The sequence below is a fragment of the Pan troglodytes genome, chromosome 1 (genome assembly GCF_028858775.2).
Source record: "Pan troglodytes isolate AG18354 chromosome 1, NHGRI_mPanTro3-v2.0_pri, whole genome shotgun sequence".
In the NCBI taxonomy this organism is placed as follows: domain Eukaryota; kingdom Metazoa; phylum Chordata; class Mammalia; order Primates; family Hominidae; genus Pan; species Pan troglodytes.
This window is the reverse complement of record NC_072398.2, coordinates 154690188-154712415: the sequence shown is the minus strand read 5'-3', so window position 1 is coordinate 154712415 and position 22228 is coordinate 154690188. Positions and strand designations below refer to the sequence as shown.

Below are 22228 nucleotides of genomic sequence, written 5' to 3'. Positions count from 1 at the left end.
TAATGTTCACTGAGGCTGTAACAATCAGTAGTTATATCGTAATAGCTTTTGTTTCTCGAGAGCTCATTATGTGCCCGGTACTGTGTTCTGCATTTTCCACTCATTGTATCACTTAATATTTATGCTTCTGATCTTAGGGGAATGACTGTTTATATTGCATATATGCCATTTTTTTGCAGTATGAAAAATTTGTTGAGCCGAGTGTCATACATTATAAACTGACATGTACTTACTGTTGTTTAATCTAATTGGTGGTTGTTAAATCTAAAGGATGTTCTGACTACTTCAATAAAGGCAGCAGCAATCACTTCCATGAATAAATCATTAGACGTAGAACACATGTGTAAACAGGTAGAGTCTTCTAATTTGCTAAGTGTTGATGGACTCAAAACAGTTACTAGAACAAGCCATAGATGGAATACATTTATTGATGGAATAAGTCAAACAACTTGAAACAAGGCATTGTGGTGTGTTAAATGGTAATTCAAATAAAATGAAGTGATTGATACATTTTTACTTGTTTGGAAAGTGGAGAATATTTTAGAATTGCAAAACATTGCACTTTTATATACATTTATCCTTTCATTATCCTAATGTAGGGTAGATAGGACAGTTGATTGCATCCAACTTCATTTATTTGGCTTATTATCTTTTGTTTTATGATTTTAACTCTGTCTAGCATCATCTCCTACCACTTAGAGTCTATGTATTCTTCTGACCAAATGACTTCAAGGTTTCTGACCAAATTATGGCCTTTCAAACTGTTAATCCCTCTGCCTGGAATGTCCTTCACATCTTCTCTTGGCGAGGCCCCCGCGGTCCTCAGGACTCTGTTGGAATATCACCACCCCAGGCAAACATTCCCTGAACTGTTCCTCCTACACTCACCCTTCCTCTGGCCTCCCACAGCACCCTGTGTATACCCACATTAGCATCATTTGACACCTGGTATTACAGTGTTCTATTTACTGGCCAGCTGCACCAAGTTGTGACTCTTTGGAAGCATGGCGTGTCTTTTATGGTTTTATTTTGGTTTTTTCAGCACCTAGCCAAGTCTACACAGAGTATGGACTCAATGAGCGATTTTGGCTTGAAGATGTAAATTCTTTAGTATGTATTGCATGATATGCATGTGACACATGCATGTATATCATGCATAGTAGTACTTTGTTCACTTCCCCACCTCCCACATCCCTACGACACACACACATTCTCACTGCATTCAGCGATGTGTAGGCTTCTGTCTCATCCATGGTTTTCATTGTAGTTGCTGAAGCTTGAGGTCACGATCTGGTGGAAGTGACTACTAGAAGAAGGCACATGTGCATTGTATTCTGTTGTACTTGTCATCTGGAGCACACAGTGTACTTGAAGGTATGCCTTTTCTAGTGGAATTTCAGAGTGGTTTCATACTAGCACTATGAGAACACTTTCATGCTAAACAAGAAGGGCAAAGAATCAAACCCGGGCAATGTAACAGAAACTGAGCTGGGGGCCTGAGCTGCAGAAGGAACCTCTGTCCACCACAGAATACCACTCCCAGTGGCACACAGAGGAGAGGGTGTCTGGCTTCTGCTCTCTGGTTGCTCCCTTCACCCTCTCTGTGCTCATTACTTGGTTCCCTTTGATAGAACATGAGAGGCAGACATGGGTTGCCAGGGAGCAGGCTTTTACAACTGCTATTTCATCCTGTTTTGAAATTTCTCTCAAAATGGTTGACTTATTTTTCTCTCATGTATGCATACGTATGTGTTGCTGCACACAACAGTGGATTCAGAAAGGCTATCCACATCTTTGTCCCCAAACCCCCAGCCATGCAGTGCAATGTAGCAACCAAGAGAACCAGAGAGCCGTGCTGAGCTCTGAATAAACAAAAGCACAAGTCCCATCTGGGTCTCCTTCAAAGCAAGCTGCTATTTTGCAACAAGCTACCAAATGACGATTAAGAAAAAGGTTCTTACCTGTTTACTTAATGGGTGACTGGCCTCTTTGCTTTTATTTAGCCATCTGTTCTGGTCTATGTTCCTTTAAACTTGTAAGATCCATCACTTCATTAAACTGTTACCTTGACACATTGCAATGTTGTGGACATAATGATTCCACAGAGGAGCAAATTAAAACAGTTTTTCATGATTAGAAGGTTAAATGAGGTAAGGCTGTGGTAGTTAGTGGTGAGATAAGGGGTGTTGAGGAGGCAGAGCTCAAGGGACTTTCAGGCGATTGGAAGATTAGGCTGGCGAGATGGAGGGCTGGGGCTTTTCCAAATTATGGGAGGTGAGCAAGAAGCAAGACTGCCTTTGGGTATCGCTGACTCCTGGGGGACTGGTTCCACTGCCCATACAGAGGCTGTGACCCTGGCCCTGGGAGGATACAGGAACTGCCTTCAGGTTTCTTGACTTCCCTAGGAGAGTCTGCGAAGAGCAAAAAAACTAATTCCACCGGGTAGTGGTAAGCTGAAAATGCAACAACAATAAACATTTTGGTCTTTCTCAGACAGTTATGTGGCTTTCCTTAAGTTCGAAGAAGAATCAGGGGGCCCAGCCCAACTATATGAAAGAATATTTTATTGTGTCTTTACCCTGCACTTCATGGCTTCAGCAGTCCTCCTTCTTGCTCTAGACTTACCTTCCACCTGACTCCTTGACAGTTGGTGAAAACTAGAAAGTCAAGGGCTTTATCTTTTTACTATCTTATGTCAGTTCCTGCTCTGACAACTCTGGTTTCTCCTGATATGACCCATAATATTGCCGTCACATGGACCCCAAATCTGAGGAATCTCTGAATTTTCCGTCAGCCGCTTCTGTCCTGTCAGTAGCCCAAGTTCTATTTCTCCCACCTAAATCAAGTTTCTCACATCTTTTTCCACCTTGTTATTTCTTCTTCTTCTGCCCTAGTTTTCATCCCTCATTACCTCTGTCCTAGGCAATTGGGATAGCCTCCTAACTAGTCACTGCCTACCTATACTCTCTCCCTGCTCCAAAGCATCTTAAACACTGATGTTTGATTATAATTCATAACTTCCCCCCACCCCGCCTTTTTTTTCTTTTTTAAAAAATTATACTTTAAGTTATGGGATACATGTGTAGAATGTACAGGTTTGTTACGTAGGTATACATGTGCCATGGTGGTTTGCTGCACCCATCAACTAGTCACCTACATAAGGTATTTGTCCTAATGCTCTCCCTCTCCTAGCCCCCCACTCCCTGACAGGACCTGGTGTGTGATGTTCCCCTCCCTGTGTCCATGTGTTCTCATTGTTCAACTCCCACTTATGAGTGAGAATATGTGGGGTTTGGTTTTTCGCCCCCATGTTAGTTTGCTGAGAATGATGGTTTCCAGCTTCATCCATGTCCCTGCAAAGGACATGAACTCATCCTTTTTTATGGCTGTGTAGTATTCCATAATGTGTATGTGCCACATTTTCTTTATCCAGTCTATCATTGATGGGCATTTGGGTTGGTTCCAAGTCTTTGCTATTGTGAATGGTGCTGCAATAAACATATGTGTGCATGTGTGTTTATAGCAGAATGATTTATAATCCTTTGGTTATATACCCAGTAATGGGATTGCTGGGTCAAATGGTTTTTCTGGTTCTAGATTCTTGAGGAATCACCACACTGTCTTCCACAATGGTTGAACTAATTTACACTCCCACCAACAGTGTAAAAATGTTCCTACTTCTGCATGTCCTCTCCAGCATCTGTTGTTTCCTGACTTTTTAATGATTACCATTCTAACTGGTGTGAAATGGTATCTCACTGTGGTTTTGATTTGCACTTCTCTAATGAATAGTGATGGTGACCTTTTTTTCATATGTCTGTTGGCTTCAGCCAAAACAGATAAATAGACAAATGGAACAGAACAGAGGCCTCAGAAATAATGCCACACATCTACAACCATCTGACCTTTGACAAACCTGACAAAAACAAACAATGGGGAAAGGATTCCCTACTTAACAAATGGTGTTGGGAAAATTGGCTACCCATATGCAGAAAACTGAAACTGGACCCCTTCCTTATACCTTATACAAAAATTAAGATGGATTAAAGGCTTAAACATAAGACCTAAAACCATAAAAACCCTAGAAGAAAACCTAGGCAGTATCATTCAGGACATAGGCATGGGCAAAGACTTAATGACTAAAACACCAAAAGCAATGGCAACAAAAGCCAAAATAGACAAATGGGATATAATTAAACTAAAGAGCTTCTGCACAGCAAAAGAAACTACCATCAGAGTGAATAGGCAACCTACAGAATGGTAGAAAATTTTTGCAATCTATCCATTTGACAAAGGGCTAATATCCAGAATCTATGAAGAACTTAAACAAATTTACAAAAAAATAAAAAATAAAAAAATAAACAGCCCCATCAAAAAGTAGGCAAAGGATATGAACAGACACTTCTCAGAAGAAGACATTTATGTGGCCAACTGTCCCCTTTAACAAAACAAAATTTCTTTTGGCTTTCCATCACCTAGCAAACTCAGTATAGATGCATTAGCTTGATATCTGAGGCAATTCAGAATAAAGTTATCATTTGTGTTTCTAGCTTTTTCTCCTTCTTCGTGCTCCAGTAAGACAAACTACTGTATGCCTATGTGTAACTGTATGTATTCTTGTCTGCGTGCTGTTTCCTCTCTCTGGAAAGCTCTGTTCACACATATCTGTCAATTAAAACACATGCATTTTATCAAGCTCAATTTCAAAGACATCTTTGCTTTCTCTCTTCTCAATCAGATGCAGTTGTTCCTGTTTTTCTTCCATGGCAGTATGTTTAGAGGAATGTTCTGCTGCTTGGCATAATTTTATTTTCCTCTTGTTACTTTTTTGAATCTTACTTTTGCAAATCCTACAGCACAGGCAGAGTTTCCTACTCACACAGGGTGCTAGATACAGAAACAGAAGAATGAGTGATAATGATACTGTGTCTACAAGAATGTGAACATCCATTCATTCATTTATTTATTCATTCATTTGTTTCACTCAAATATTCTTTGAATGCCTGTAGTATGTAAGGTACCATGTTAAGAGCCTGGGATACAGAGATCAAGATGACACAGTACATTCCAGTTCTCTAAGAACTCACAAATCCATGTAGGAAAATCACATAAATAATTACACAGTGAAAAAGTACAACAATAGAAGTGTCTTTAAATTATGGGAGTGATGGGACTTTACCTCTGTTAGAGTGGATACGTTGGGGGTCAAAGCATGGTGGTGAGGAGGGGATTGAGCAATTAGAAAAGGTTTCCTGTCATTGGAAATGTCTCATTGGGGTTTTGCAAACTGAATAGGAGTTTACAAGGAATATAGTGAGATAAGGAAGGGTGGAGATGCAATGGAAGAGTTCAAGAAAGCAGCTCTGCTTGCTCTCAGCAGCCCAGCACACTAGGACAATTTGGTCACCAAATAATTATTTTCCATTTCCAGGTAAAATATGCTGAATGACAGAATCCTTCGACCCCTATGAAAGAAAAAGAGAAGAATAAAGGAACCTCCTTCTGTGACTGCCTTTGGTTGAAAGTCATTCATTCTTCTTTTTGTTTTTTTAATGTTTTGTAGAGAAAGTCTGTGATTGCTGTGAGCTTCATAGCAGCGTTCCTTTTCCTGCTGGTTGTGCGTCTTGTAAATGAAGTGAATTTCCCATTGCTACTAAACTGCTTTGGACAACCTGGTACAAAGTGGATACCATTCTCCTACACATACAGGCGGCCCCTTCGAACTCACTATGGATACATAAATGTGAAGACACAAGAGGTAAGATCCCAGAGGGTTACCTAGCAGTTGGAGAGTATCCATGGTAACGGCTTTTCTTTGGGAGCCAGAGGGCTTCCAACTCACTGAACTTACTCTCTCTGCCCCGGAGAGCTTGCTTGGGTCCCTGACAACATCTTCTGTCTTATTATTCTTAGACATTTACTGACAAATGTCTAAATCTGCCACCCCTCCTACATTAAATCTTCTGATTCACTGGCTTCATATGGAGTCAAGGAAGCAATTACTTGTTTTCCTGGTGGTTTGTGGCACAACGTACATATCTCTCCATTTAGAAGCTCTGATCAGCAGTTACCAGCTGGAGAACTGGCTGGCTTGATTTCCTGTAGGTCAACTGGTTGGGGAGAGCTCTTTATAGAACTTCAAAAATGCATTTATACTCCTTAAAACTCTGTAATCCTTAGACTTGGAGCTAGAAAAGGCCAAGCTGATTTTAAAATTTGCAGTGGCTGCAGAGATAATGGGATTTAAAGAGTTTTCAAATTTAAAGGGGTTAAAATCGTGTAAATCCTATAATCACAGAACCTTTAAATCTTTGTAGCCAATTGGTAGTACAGGAGAGGATGGAGGTATATTGACAACTAGAAAGTGCACAGTATGCTAGCACTTTTGCAAGCGAGCATTTGTCTCATAAAGTAAAATAAAAATAATGAACCTCACAAAATATGTGATGTATATAGAAGTGCTTAATAAAATTGTTTTCACTATTCATTTCTATGGAGTTGGATGAATGTGAGTTTAATATTCAGAGAAACAAAGTCCAGGCCTGTTTGAAATTGTTGGTAACAAAGGTACAAGCTACCAGTGTGTCTACATTACTAGGGAGAGTCTTGGATCAGCTCCCATCGAAAGGTCATTTTGTAAAGATACTAGAGGGTAGAGTCATGCATGGAATGCTACTCCTGTCCTGAGAGTTATTCTCAGCATTCTGGGAGGATGCTAAGCTTGGTCTACCCCCTTTTGTAGGTAATCTCATATCTGAGTCATTGCTTCTGGTTAATTTGATTCTTCGAAAATTGTTTCTGTATCTGCAGGATTTACAGGCCTTTATTAGAATTTTATAGTTGAAAAAAGCACCATTAATAACACATAAATTCTTAGAATCTTTGATGTTTATCCTCTAATTGGTTTTAAATTAATTTTTTTAAGTGTCTATTGCTTGAATTTGTTGAGTGTCCTAATAAATTGATTACCTATATAAAAATGTATCTCTCTGAGGAGAGTTTGTCTCACCCTCATCTTTTGTTACTTTTATTTCTGGCTATCATTTAATATTCTATAACTCTACTGTATGGTGTTAATCAATTCACAAGTGCCTGTCACAGGCTGAAAATGAAACATGTGACTAAAATGTCTCACGAAGTATTCTCATATGGGAAATCCCGTCAAATATCAAAGACCCTTTCATTTCTTTAAATATTAATGAATTTGATTTCAGAGTGTGAAAGGAAAAACTGACCTATGGATGCAGTTATTTAATTAGTTCTATTAACTGGGCTATCTTTGAAATTATTTTGATGTAGTTTTTAATACAATGATTTTACAAAAGAATATTGAATATTATTTTGCTCCTGCAAAGGTTATTTCTTAGGAGAAAACATAGTTACTGGAAAGAATTTGGGCTTTGGAAGCACACAGGCATGGTTTGAGAGTCAGTTCTAACATTTAATGAACTTAAGCAGTATATTTGCTTTTGGGTAACTTCCTTAACCTCAGAGCCCCAATTTCCTTATTTGCAAAATAAAGATAACAACATCAGCCTAGCAAAATTATTTTGAGGATAAAATAAGTCGAAGTTTATGAGGTTCCCAGCTCCAAATTGCTATTCAATTAATGAATTGCTTTTGCTTTCTCTGTACTTTCCAGTATGGCATAAAGTGTTCAGTATGAATCACATCAAATTATCACAGTCCAGAGTACCAGAATTTATGTGTACATTTTAAAGATCCTGGACTTGGGGGAATAAACACATGTAGGGGTTCTCAATCTCATTAGTAATCATGGTTTTACAAATTAAAACCACAATGAGAAAAATATTTAAAAATCACAAGGAGATACTAATATGCATGAAATGCCAGATTGGCAAAAAATTAAGAAGTCTGACAATACGAAGTGTTGACGAGGATGTGGAACAACAGATACTATTGTATACTTGTAGTGGGAGTAAAAATTGTAATACCCACTTTGGAAAAAACAGCTCCACTGTTGTATTGAGCAAAGTTGAAGATTTACATGCTGCATGCCCAAGCATTTCTAGTCATGGATATCTACACTAGAGGTGCTCATGAACCCGTGCACTGGAAGGCATGGACAGAACATGTAGCAGCATTTTTCCTAGTAGCCGGAACCTAGAATATACCTAAATATTGATGAGTAGGAGAATGAATTAGAGTCGTGCCACATACACTGGAATACCATACAGCAATGACGATGAAGAAACTGCAAGTATATGTGACCACATGGAAGATAAAGCAAAGTACACAATGTGATTCCGTTTATGGGTCACAAGAAGAGACTAAACTAAATAATGTTGCTTAGGGACATATACAACGGTAAACTAAAAAAGGAAAAAAAAAGCAAGGAAATTATTATTATGAAAGGGAGTCTAGTAGTTACCTCTGAGAGGAGTGGGCAGCTTGTGATCAGAATGGGTTTCTGGGGATTTAGCAATATACTATCTCTTGATCCTGTTGGAGGTTACACAGATGTTCACAGTCCACTTATTAAGTATAAATTTATGGTTTTTGGACTTGTATGTCTATTTTATTAAAAAATTCAAAATATATTCTGATCCCAGGAGGGATGTTTATTTACCATTTACCATGGGGAAGGAATCATACAAAACAATTCACCTAATTCAGCAGCAGGAAATAACTAAAAAGAAGCAATGGGATATTAAGCTATCTAAAGCAAACTAGGAATATTTGAAATAGGCAATTTGATTTTCTATGAAGACTAGCAGACACATAAGCAACTTATTTCTCTAGTTCTGGTCTATGCATGATAGACCCCGTATTGCTTTATGAATGCAGGTGATAGAGCAGAAAATTTTGCATGAAAGTTGAAAACATTAGAACACTCAAAGGGAATGACAGATTTTCTCCTAAATTCAAGTAGTTCTAGGCTAAATCGGGAGAAAATAAAAACTTTGTGACTTTTTACCACCCTTCTCATTGATTTCATCCTTTGTTCTGACAGTCCCACCCCTACCACCATGTCTGTGCCATGCTCTTACTCCCAAGTGATTGTGCATTTGTTCTCACCGTAATGTCCTCAGGCGCAATCCATTGCAGAAATGGTTACATTAAATAAGAGACACAGTATGATAAAGCTTTCAAGAGCCAAAGTAATATAGCTGAAATGATAGGTGGTGAGTTCAGTGTTCTAGGACAAATAGCTTAAATAGTGATCACAAAACCATGCTTCAGAGATTATCACACACTAAGTCCCTATTTATTCTATTCTAATTCTGAGAAGGTCAATAGGCTTAGCTGAACTGAGTCAGGTGATCACCAAGCTGATCTACTTATTTCAAGATCTCGGCCCTTAAAGTTTTCTCAGAAGACTTTCCCCTTAAATGCATATGGTTTATGGAAATTACTAAACTTCTTAGTACTTTTTTAAATATGCAGGCATGCCAGCAGTGATTTCCAGACCTAGAGCATCTGCAAACACCATGGCTGTTGATGATGGGTTTACTGCCTCATGCTTCAGCTTGGCCAGAAGTTGCTGTAACTAGTCATAGATTTTATGAGCTAAAATGATTACAAGAAAGAATGTCTCTTTACTACTGTCTAAAGAAAAGTGGAATGGGAGGCAGCAGAATTAGGTCAAACATCTAGTGGACACTGTGGAGTGTAGGGTTGCTTAGGAGCAAAATCTGATTCTTTAGTTATCTTTTAAAAATAGATGATTCTGGTCCCTTTGGATTGGCACAAGTGAAAATATAGCTGGTTTGTGAATCTATGACAGCCTGCCCTGAAGGCCCCACATATAGTAAATTATACCCAGTTTAAGCTCTGCTTCATTTTATCAATTAATCTGTTTTTTTTTTAAATGATCTGTTCCCAGGGGAAATACAAAAATTAAAATAAAAGGAACACAGGAGAGATGTGGTTTTGCTTATATTTCAAGCTGTTTATTTTTTTCCCTGATGTAGATCCATAAAAAAGAGCATGTGAAAACTGTGATGACTATTATAAAGGGGTTAAATAGAGAGATCAAAATATTCCTCCGACTGTAATAATGATGATTTAAATATAACAGAGTTGGTGATTGGCTTTAACTCTTTACCCAGTCTCCCCTTCACTTTCTCAATGAGTGTAAGCTAAGGTTCTTTTCTGTGGGGGAGGGGAAGTCTTGAGAAGCAGGGAAGAAAAATGAGTGCCAACTAACTGGGTGAGTGCTGAAATTCTGAAAGTCTTCGCTGGCCACGGAGCCCCAAATTTCTCATCAACACATGTTTAAGCTGATAGCAACCATGATTTCAAACCAAAGCTTGGATCAGGAGTGATTTAGATTTTGCAACAGACCCTGCTCTCACCTCCCTGCTGTGTCATTACTGTGTCTATAATGCAATCCCCCATTTTAAAAATGACAATGTGGAGATTCCACCTATAGCATTATGGCAGAATTACTGTATTATCAACTGGCTTTGGGTATGGTAAAAAGTATATGTCATCCATGTATTTTTCCAGAAAAAAATTAAAAGCAGAAACATGCTTCACAATATCCTAAAACCCTATTTTCCCCTTAAAACAAATACTATTTATTTTAAATTATTAATTATAGTAGACAGAGGAGGTATAAAGGACTAAGGTAGTCCAGGGCTTGGTTCAAGGTAATCTTGCTTTCTCCTGTTGAGATCATGGCAGATTTTTGGGAAAAAGGAGAAAACGAACTTCAAGCTAAGTTCTATTTGTAGTTGCCTATGATGGACTCAGTCATTGTGTTGTCTTTTTTGTTGTGTGACCTGGTGTGAAGACATTGCTCAGAGCAAGCAGCCTGCAGTTTATTTGCATTTACTGCTAGATGAAAGGATCCAGCTTGGGTGATCAATAGGATGCCAAGGCCAGATCTTTCTGGTAATCAGTGAGGGTGACAGATGTCTTCCTTAGACCTGATAGGATCTTCCCCTTAAGATGCTGGGGCTACAGAGGATTTCTGGTATTTGGGGAAGAGTGCCCTTTCCCTGGGTGCCTGAAATGTGCCAAGTGGAGAGGTGCAAGATTGCCAGAACACAGGAAGCAAGTGCAGGGCTGCATACTGACTTACTCAACAATTTAATGAGGCTGAAGTATGCCTCTTTAAGAAATGAGAACGTTTTAAAACCTCAAGTAGACTAAATAGGAATATTTAGGATCAGTTGCTGTGACAGACAGGCCACACTAGCCTAATTAAAGATGTGCATAACATATTGATGTTGCAATAGAATTTCCCAAATTATGGTTATAGTAACAATTAAGGAAGAGAGCTGACTTTCTTGGCGATAAAAGCACACACTCCACACATTTAAATAAATGTACACATGTAACTAAAGCTGACATGAATAGGTTTTCTATATTTGGTAATAGAGGCTTTGGGTTTTACGTAAGTATATTGAGAGCAATTATATGCAAATGTATGTCCCAAAAGTTTAAAACTGATCCATTTAATTGTTAATTAAAATCCGAACATTCCCATTTATGTAATCGTAAAGCAAAATGAAATTTGAGTATTAAATGTTATAGAAAAGGAAACAGCTAAATTAACATATAATAAATCAAAACTTTGTGACTTTTTACCACCCTCCTCATTGATTTCATCCTTTGTTCTGACAGCCCCACCCCTACCACCATGTCTGTGCCATGCTCTTACTCCCAAATGAATTTGACATGTGCGTATTGGATTTGTCATTTTTAGGATAATTTATCATTTTTCTCAAGTATGAAAGGATATATTTTTTGAGTGGAGAAGAGATGACTATGTTTCTCAGTCTGGTTGTGAAATAGCAACTTTCAATCAATGACCATATCTCCAGACAATCTATGAGTGCCAGATGAGAAGGACAGATGCCACTGTGGGTTAGAATATTTCCAGGAAGCTTTTGTGGGAGAGGTGAGACATGTGCTTTGGAGAAAGATTTGGATGGGACAGAGGAAGAAGACAAAGCAGAGCTGGGTAAAAAAGCAAAGGTTCAGAATATGTATTGTGCATTTTCCTTCAGCCCCTATGACACCCAGTAGGCCAAGGACACTACATGGAAAGCTACAGTAAAGCCCTAATGTCTATGCTGGTAATCACCATTGCCTCACACTTGGTGGATCCATTTCATACCTTTCTCTGGATTCAATACCTTTAGTCCTAATCGTGTGGCTCTTCTTTTTGTTTGGCTGGTTATCTAGTCGTGTAGTGCTCTTACCTTGGCCCTATTGCCCTGCATACTATGTAGGGGGTCACTTCTAATAATGCTCCTCTCTGTGTACCCCTGACATGGACACAACTCCCCATTTCCAAGGGGCCCCTGAAGTACTGCCCAGGCCTCTGCAATCCTCTGACTTCCAGAAAAGGAAGTCAGGCACATGTACAGGTAATACATAGGTCAACCTGGCTGGAACTTACTCTGGAATATAGAAGAAGATAGAAAATGCATTCATTGGGTAATTATGATCTAGGAATGTGAGTGGGATTATGGAAAGACCACACTCCTATTTAGACATAGGAGTAATACATACATGCAATATATATATACATTCATAGTTATGAATCAGTATATACAAGTATATGGAAAATACATACATGTATGCATGCATGCAACATACATGCATACATGTTCACAGATCAAGTTCTAGCCGCTTAAATACAAACATACATAGAATATATACAACCTACTACATTATACATTAAAATGGTATGTAAAATGGTGTGTAAATGGTGTAAAATGGTATATATACACACACACACACCATTATATATATATATATAGTCAGGTAGGTGTATATTGTGCCTCTTGTGGTTGTCTACTCTCCGCCTTCCCTTTATTAGAGAAGGTGGCCCTTCCTTTTGACCACAAGGGTGAGCAGAAAAGTCAGGCTAGTGATTGGTCAATCAAGTGATTGGTTGAGGGGTGGGCACATGGCCCAAGATGAGCCATTCTGAAGCCTTCTCAAATTTTATTATGTTTTTCTGGGACACACTGGCAGGAAAGGCCCCCTTTTCTCTGGTGGTAAAGCTGTTGGGATGTGATTCTCTGGATGTCAGTAGCTGTGTTCCCAAGAGAGAATGAGACAAAGACACTGAGAGAAGCAGAAACAAGTTGCAAGGCTAATGTGAAGACCCAGACAACACTTCAGGTCCTGAGCTCAATTCTTGAAGGCAGCCTCCCCTCCCATCCCCCATGGTTTGGGTGTATAAGCCAATATATTTGTCTTCTTTTTACTTTTGCTGGTTTGAACTGTTTTTGTCCCTTGCAACCAAAAAAGTCCTAGCTGATATATTGTAGTTATTTTACAGCCACCACCACCAAATGTTCAGTAACTCATCTTTAAACAAGGTGCCATCTGAAGGAGGAGAGGAGTAGTCTTTCCAAATCTGCACTCTCAAACCTGCTGGGGGGCCAAACACAAGTCACATCCATCAGTCAGTGCAGGTGTCTGCAAGGGGTGAACGCTGTCTATCTTTCTGCTTAGGTGCATATTGCTTAGTAAACTAGCTTATCCTTTTGTGGTAGAAAAATGAAGGTCAATTTCCCAAGGTTATAATGCCAGAAAATGGCTGGACAAGACTGACTACTACCTGAATTGCTAGTCGTACTCAACTGATAAATCATATAGTTTTATTATAATTGTTAGATGAAAATTTCTCTATTGCTGTGAGGCATCAGCAGTCAAACTAGATTGATTTTCGCTTTACAAATCACATTTTTTATTGATGAAAAATCCATTATTATCATAGGTTTTAATGTAGTAATCGGTTCCTCAGGAAGATATACCGCAGTTTTATTTATTACAGAGCCTTAGGTAGAAAAGTCCCCATTTGCCAACTATCTTGTTAACGCACTTGAAAGGGGCCTATTAGAAATTCAACTATCAAATTACCTCATTTGTGACAAGCAAAGGAAAACAAAACAGTGTATCTATCACAAATACCTTGATTTGAGGGTTGAAAAAGATGATAGAACTCATGTCCTGATGTAGAGAGTTTTTCTATAGCTCTTCTCAAGCTGATGGCCTGGCAGAGTGACTAGTGCAAAAAGCTTTCATCAAATGGCAATTGGTATTAACCAAATACCAAATATTTTGAAAAGTGCTTATTCTGTTCCAGACATTGTGCTAAGGATCAGCAATGAACTGTAATTTAAAGAAGTGTTAAAATTGGGGTTCACCAAAGAAGAGAACAACATGAACCCAAGTTAGGAGTATCCTGGAACAATACCACCTAGAAGGTGTTTGCATTGCAGCCTGTAATGATGATGGCTGAGTAACCATCTTACACAAGAAATTCATTTCACTGTTCTTAAGAATAGTGAACATTCAAGTAATTTCAATTAAACAGTTATATTTAATGTCTAAAAGGTAATTTGTCACTAAGTAGATGGCATCAAATTGTGAGTTCTTATTTTTCAGAGTAGCCTTACAAAGGCTTATTCACAAAAGAAAGATAGCCATTACAGAATATTTCATTTCAAAAATAACTATATGCTTTTATATCAAATGTTATCCGCCACCGCCCCCCACCCCCCCGCAAGTTTGGGAAATAGTATGTCTGGTTAACTGAGTCATCTGACTAATAGGCATTTGCCAAGTATTTAATAAATAGATTCTTTATTTATTCATTTATTGAGATGGAGTCTCGCTCTGTCACTTAGGCTGGAGTTCAGTGGCACGATCTCGGCTCACTGCAACCTCCACCTCCTGGGCTCAAGCGATTCTCCTGCCTCAGCCTCCCGAGTAGCTGGGATTACAGGCACCTGCCACCATGCCCAAAAATTTTGTATTTTGTAAAAATACAAAAATTACCTCTAGAAATACCCTGCTGTGGTGTTTCATAATATGTGTATTTGTGTATTTGCTCTATTGTCTTCTTCAAATATGAACATTTACGAATCCCAAAGTATACCTGGTTCAAATGATTTTGGATAAGGGATTGCGGGCCTGTGTCAAACACAGACTATAAAAATGATTAAGAATGAATAAAATACATGGGAAGCAAAGTTCTAGCAAAAATACAATATCTCTGAAAAATAATTGAATATAATGACTAGAAATAAATAAAATTGTAATACCTCAGTGGTTAGGTTAAATGACAGTCACTGTGTTAAGTATTTTATGTGCCATTTTCTCTTTTAGCTCTTACGGAGTGCATACTATTTTACTGATTTAACTAATTTTTCAAGGCCCCCAAAGTATTGATTCTATGCTAGTGTCTTTCATTGTCCTGTGTGGCAAAACAATAACCTAAGACTACCCTAGTCAACAAATTCCTTTAAATGGTTTCACAGAGTGTCTGCCAATTCATGAAGTCAGTAAGTTCATGGGATCCCATTTGTTGAATTTACTACATGCAACGCACTGTGCTAGGCTCTGAAATTGTAAAAAAGAAAACGCTTTTTGCCTAGGGATAAATAAAATTTTTTCATAATGTTAAAGGCTAATAAGGAAGGTAGAATAACATGTGAAAGATTATTTTAACTCTTTAAATGTAGTCATAGAAAGAAAGTTTGGAGATAATACTTCAAAATATTAACTGTGATGGTCTATATCTGGGTTGTAAATTTTAGAATTTTTTTAAAAAACATGTTTTCCAAATTTTCTACAATGAGCACATATTGTATTTATTACTAGAATTTTTTTTTTTTTTTGAGATGGAGTCTCATTCTGTAGCCCAAGCTGGAGTGCAGTGGTGTGATCTTGGCTGACTACGACCTCTACCTCCTAGGCTCAAGTGATTCTCGTGCCTCAGCCTCCCGAGTAGTTGGGACAACAGGTGTGCACCACCATGCCTAGCTTAATTTTTGTGTTTTAGTAAAGACAGGGTTTCACCATGTTGCCCAAGGTGGTCTCGAACTCCTGAGCCTGATCCGCCCGCCTTGGCCTCCCAGAGTGCTGGGATTACAGGCGTGAGCCACCATGCCCGGTTGAAGAAGTATTTTTTAAGCAATGTATATCTGTGAAACACTCTAGAACTTTCACTATCATTTAAAGAATAGGATTTAAAATGTCTAGATAAATATATTGTTTGGAATACTTTAAAAAGTGAATATTCTCCCATTCCTTAAATGTGGGTTTCTCCTAGTGACTCCCTTAATAGGACTACAATATGGAAAGGAGAATAAATAGTAACTATGGTGGAAAGGCTGACAAACACTATCTCAGCTAAGTGATCAAGGTTAACATCAATAGTGACAAATGGTGTTGGTAGTATATACCCTTGGTATGACGTGATGAAACCGACACTTTACCACTGAGGCCATCTTCCCCAAATCCCATAAGCCTGTTTAATCATGAGATAAATATCAGACAAATAAATATTGGGGGCCGTTCTACAGAACACGTGATGACAACTCCTCTAAACTGTTCAGGTTATCAAAAACGAGGAAAGTCTGAGAAACCCCCACAGCCAAGAGTGTCCTAAGGAAACGTGACAACTAAATGCAATGTGGTATCCTGGATGGGCTCCTGAACAGAAAAAAAAGACATTAGATCAAAACTAAGTATGAGTAAAGTATGGACTTGAATTAATAATAATTAATTGTAACAAATGTATTATACTATACGAGATGTTGATAATGGAGAAACTGAGTGTGGGCTATATGGTAACTGTCTTCTCAATTTTTAAATAAATCTGAAACTATTCCAAAATATAAGGTTTGCTTTTTTGATTAATTATTGCGCTTTCATTTTTTAATTTTTCACATATGTATATATTTTTATTATACCTTGAGTTCTAGGGTACATGTGCACAACGTGCAGGTTTGTAACATATGTATACATGTGCCAAACACCGCATGTTCTCACTCATAGGTGGGAATTGAACAATGAGAACACTTGGATACAGGAAGGTTTGCTTTTAAAAAAGGTATTTAGGTTTTTGACCTGTGCATCTGGAAGGTTGGAATTGTCATTGACTGAGATGGAGAAGACCATAGGAGAAGGTGAATTGAAAAAATTTGAAATATACTAGTCTAGCTCCATAGGGCAGGGATGTATAAGATACATGCATTGTGAATACATCACTGTTTTAATATTCTGTATTTAATACAATAAATATTTTGGCAGGGAAATAGTGAGTATCCTAGAAATAATTCCTGTCCTCTTTAAGAAGTACAAGTTCTTCAAAGATTCCCCGGGAACAGCTGTGCAAGTCAGTGTGGCTTTCTAATCTCTTTCATCTATACTTACACACTATAACAGTTTTTTCTATTGCAATGCAGCCCAAGTTTTTTGCAAGGTAAATTATTTGTGATATTCTTAGGAAGAAAAGGTAGAAAGTAAATAACTTTTTGGTGGCTTGGTATGGTGTTGTATTTTGCCAATAACTATTTATTTCCAATAGTGTTTAATGATATTTATTGGATTGAAGAAAGTTAGCTATCTTTCAGGTATCTTTCCTAGAGCTCACAGGACAATATTTCCAGCATGCCCCCGGAATGGTAGACATGCTGAAAATATTGTCCTGTGAGCTCTGACAATCTAGTACTTGTCACAAATAATTATTTTTACAATTATTATTACTATTATTATTATATTATTGCTACCATTGGTATACATACACACACACACACATATATATATATATATATATATTTGGTCTTTTTGTGCTCTTTATTTTGTTTCATTGATCAACATTTTTTTGGTAAATGCTATTTTTATATAATTGTTGCTTGTAGTATTAGACCTACTTCTTTTTGCTCATCTTTTTTCAGAAATCTTTAATAAATTCACCTCTATATGAATTTCAACATCATTTTATTAAGTAGATGGGAAATCTTGGGTGTGTCAGAAAACTATTTGCATAATAATGCTGTGTAAGAAATCACCCAAACTCAGTGGCTTAAACAATTGTTTATTCTTGCTCATGTTTTTGTGGACCAGTTGCCATCCAGGCTGAGATCGGCTGTGCTTAGTTCCAAAGCTGCAAGTTGGGTCCTGGTCTGTTTCATGTGTCTCTCTTCACCAATGACCATTCAGCCACCTGGGGCATATTCTTCTCATGGTGGAAAAAGCACAAAAGACTAAGTTCAATCTTGAAAGCACATTGCAAGCTTCTGGTGGCCTCACATCTGTTAACATCCCATTGATCAAAGGGAGGCCCAAAATGAAGGGGGAGTAAAGTGCACTTCACCCACCATGAGGTCAAGTCAAGTTACATGGGCAAGTCCAACATCAATGGAGTGGGAAGTATACTCCTCCTATGAAGGTGAGAGTAGAGAGAGTGACTATTTGCCAAAAATAATTTCATTCACCATTCTGGTGGAATATTTATGGGAATTGCGTTAAATGTTAACTTGAAAACAGACACTATTAGAACAATTGCCTTTTCTACTAATATCTTATCTACACAAGTAATTGTTAAGTAATTTGCTAAAAAAGACTATGAATGTACATTTCAAGTAGACTTCCTGTGGTATCTAGTAGGAGCTTAAAAAATGTTTGCTAAACTGTTATTCATGGATATTTTGTATTTTTCTTATCTTGAGTGCCAGCTCTTAAAATGATATATGTAACTATTTTAGCATGCAAAAATACTATTAATTTTATATATGTTTTCCTGCATTTGGTTGCTATACTGAACTCTTCTAATTAAGTTCTGGAAGTTTTGGGTTTTTTTTTTTTTTTGCATTGTTTAGGTATGCAATCTCAATGTTTTTAAATAATCTTTTTCTCATTTCTTTTCAATATTGATTGCATTGACTAGAGCTTATCAAACAATAGTAAACAATACTGTAAGATTTTTAAAGACAGTACTTCTAATGTTTGCTCACTTAGTGTAAAGCTGACCTGACCTAGTTTTCTTTACCGTATTAAGGAAGAATTCAAATGTTTTTAAAATTATTTTTCTAAAATAATGCCTATGTGTGTTCAGTTTTTATCAGATGACTTCCTGGCATCTATTGAAATGACTGGATGATTTTTCTCTTGGAACTTCTCAAGGTTGTATTTTCTTATTTTGAACCACCACTGCCAATTAATTTCTTTTTTTTTTCATAGTGTGTATATTAGTCACGGTTCTCTAGAGAAAAAGGACCAACAGGATGTGTATGTATATATGCATATGTGTGTGTGTGTGTGTGTGTGTGTGTGTGTGTATGTGTGTATAGAGAGAGATATTGAGAAAGAGATATTTTAAAGAATTGCCTCATGAGATCGTGGGAGTAAGCCAGTAGGCTGGAGACTCAGAAAGATTTGCAGTTTGACTCCAAAGGCGATCTGCTGGCAGAATTCCTCTTTGCTCAGGGACACCAGTCTTTGTTCTATTAAAGCCTTCAACTGATTGGATAAGGCCTATCCAGTTTATGAGGGATGATCTGATTTACTCTGAGTCTACTGACATAAATGTTAATCTCATCTACAAAATATCTTCACAGAGCATCCCATTTTGAGAAGCAGCCTCACTGTGTCGCCCGGGCGGGAGGGCAGTGGTGCAATCTCGGCTCACTGCAACCTCCACCTCCTGGGTTGAAGCAATTCTCCTGCCTCAGCTTCCTAAGTAGCTGGAATTACAGGCACCTACCACCATGCCTGGCTAATTTTTGTATTTTTAGTAGAAACAGGGTTTCACCATGTTGGCCAAGCTGGTCTCAAACTCCTGACCTCAAGTGATCTGCACTCTTCAGCCTCTCAAAGTGTTGGGATTACAGGCGTGAACCCCCATGTCTGGCCCAGAATAATGTTTAACCAAATATTTGGGTACTATCATGCAGTCAAGTTGACACATAAAATAAACCATCACAATGTATAATTCTTTTAATGAATTGTTGAATTTGAATATTTCTCAGAAATATTCTTTGGGTTATACGAAATTATTATCCCATATAAAAGAAGAGGCAGTTGAGGCTAGGATAGGTAATACAACTCACCCAAAGTCACACATGCTCAAATTGGCAGGACTGATATTTGTCCCTGGCTCCAAAGCCCCAGGTTTTAGTCATATAATCAAGTACACAGAAAGGACATCCAATATGCTGATACATTATTCTTCAGACTGGCCTTACTTCCTTTGCTCAGGAGTCACCTGCCTATAACTCTCATATGTGATTTAATCTTGATTGTTTTTGTTGAATTGGGGAACTTCACGAATGAGAAGTAGAGGAGTTGAGATTTTTACTTTCTGGCATGAGCTGCCGTTAAACTGATTATCTCGCTGCAGTCCACATCTGGACCAAGTACAAAAGTGAAGCCTGACTTCTTACTCTGTGGTGCTGAAAGGAATAACAGCCACAACACCACCATTTTTGCCATCTTGCTGATGAATTGACCTCATATTTCTCTACCTACATTTTTCAAAATAGTGCTCTTTTATGAGTTACTCAAGCCCCATTTTAAAAGCAGTGTGGTTGATAAGTATGTTTCATACCTGCTTGTACTGAGCTTTTTTAACCTTGTGCTCTTGAAATAATATGAGCTTTTGGACACTATGTATTCAGTACAGACTTTCAGAGTGAAAATGTTGATTTTCCCAAATTAAAGAACTAGGGGATATGGTAATATATGCTCTCGATTTTGAATTAGGTGGAAATTGACATCATTTGTCAGAAATATACTGAGGATAAAAATGAGGTAAAGTTTTAGGTGCTGAGCTGTGTGCCAAATAGCCCTTGTGTTTCTTCTTGAACACCTACTTCAAAGAAGCAGATTTGCCTTTGATATCCCTGGGAGCCACATGAATATGAACTGACTCCAATTGCCCTCATCATCTCCAGAATTTATTTTTTATTTTTTTAGGGCATGAGTCTGCGGTCAATTTGCTTATTTGCTTCTCCAAACCAGCATGATCATTATAATTCTCCTTTTCATGAAATAACCCACTCTCAGCCTGTTGTTAATCCTACCTAGAGGTTGGGAGTGGAGTCACCTAACATGAGGGCATTCATCTCTTCAGTAAGTGGTGTGCTTGTGTCAGAAATTTTTATGCAGACAAAAACACAGGAATCATCATGGCAACAGAATATTATTCACCACCTGAGCCACCTTGACATTTCTCAGCTAGTAGGAAGCTTTCTTTTTTCTTTTGTGCTTTTAACATAGAAGAATGCCTCCTAAGTTTTGCAGGCTACATAGTCATGCCCATGAGCCTCCTCTTTTCAATGCATCCTGCCCCCATAACCATTTTTCTCTGTAAGTGATGTTAACTATGCAGAAAGCCAATTAGGAGATTCTACTTAGAATTCCTTCTCTTAACTGTTTCTCAAAGCTTATGTGGTATAACTGCTAGAAAAAGAAGTTTGAAAAATAATAATATATTCTATATTGGCCATTCAATGTCTTACCTTCATGCCTTAGCTCAAACTGGCAAGCTTCTTTATGCCATCTCTACATGTAGAAAAAGTCTACCGATTCCTTAAAATCCCATCCAAAGGCCATTTCCTCTGTGGTGGTTTGCCTGTTTCACCTCCTTAGCAGTCACGGCTCTCTCTCATGAGTCCTTTTAACACTTTAATGATAACTAATAATTATAAACACATGGATCATTCTTTAGGTTTTACAAAGTTTGTTGACACATCATTTCATCTAACAAATAATCTTGTGGCTTTGATTATATTCTCCATTTTTATTCTCTTTCTCTCTTTTTTTTTTTTTTTTTTTGAGATGGAGTCTTGCTGTGTCACCCAGGCTGGAGTACAGTGGTGCAATCTCTGCTCACTGCAACCTCCATCTCCCAGGTTCAGGTGATTCTCCTGCCTCAGCCTCCCAAGTAGCTGGGATTACATGCATGCACCACCATGCCCAGCTAATTTTTGTATTTTCATTAGAGACGTGATTTCACCATGTTGGTCAGGCTGGTCTCAAACTCCTGACCTCAGTTGATTCACCTGCCTCCCAAAGTGTTGGGATTACAAGCATAAGCCACCATGCCCAGCCTATATTCCCCAACAATGGAGAATATTAAACAAATAAACACAGGAGGGTTAAGTAATTTTTTTTTTTCTTGAGACAGAGCCTCACTCTGTCGCCCAGGCTGGAGTGCAGTGGCGTGATCTCAGCTCACTGCAACCTCTGCCTCCTAGGTTCAAGTGATTCTCCTGCCTCAGCCTCCTGAGTAGCTAGGATTACAGGTGCACACCATCATGCCCGGCTAATTTTTGTATTTTTAATAGAGACGGGGTTTCACCATGTTGGTGAGGCTGGTGTCAAACTCCTCACCTCATGATCTGCCTACCTCAGCCTCCCAAAGTGCTGGGATTACAGGCGTGAGCCCGTGCCAGGCCAAGTAATTTGTTAAGTGACACACAGCTGTCCTCTGTCTTCTGACATC

The 22228-nt window shown here is 38.2% G+C and overlaps 1 protein-coding gene across 1 annotated transcript in view; it reads left to right on the top strand.

The window, feature by feature from the left end:
- Positions 1 to 5561: 5561 nt before the first annotated feature.
- ST6GALNAC3 (ST6 N-acetylgalactosaminide alpha-2,6-sialyltransferase 3) overlaps positions 5562 to 22228 on the top strand; it is a gene marked incomplete at its 5' end in the record, with an annotated part of 315027 nt that continues 298360 nt past the window's right edge. Inside the window, 1 exon segment of the mRNA NM_001193679.1 lies at positions 5562 to 5758. Within this exon segment, the coding sequence (NP_001180608.1) occupies positions 5562 to 5758 (197 nt within the window).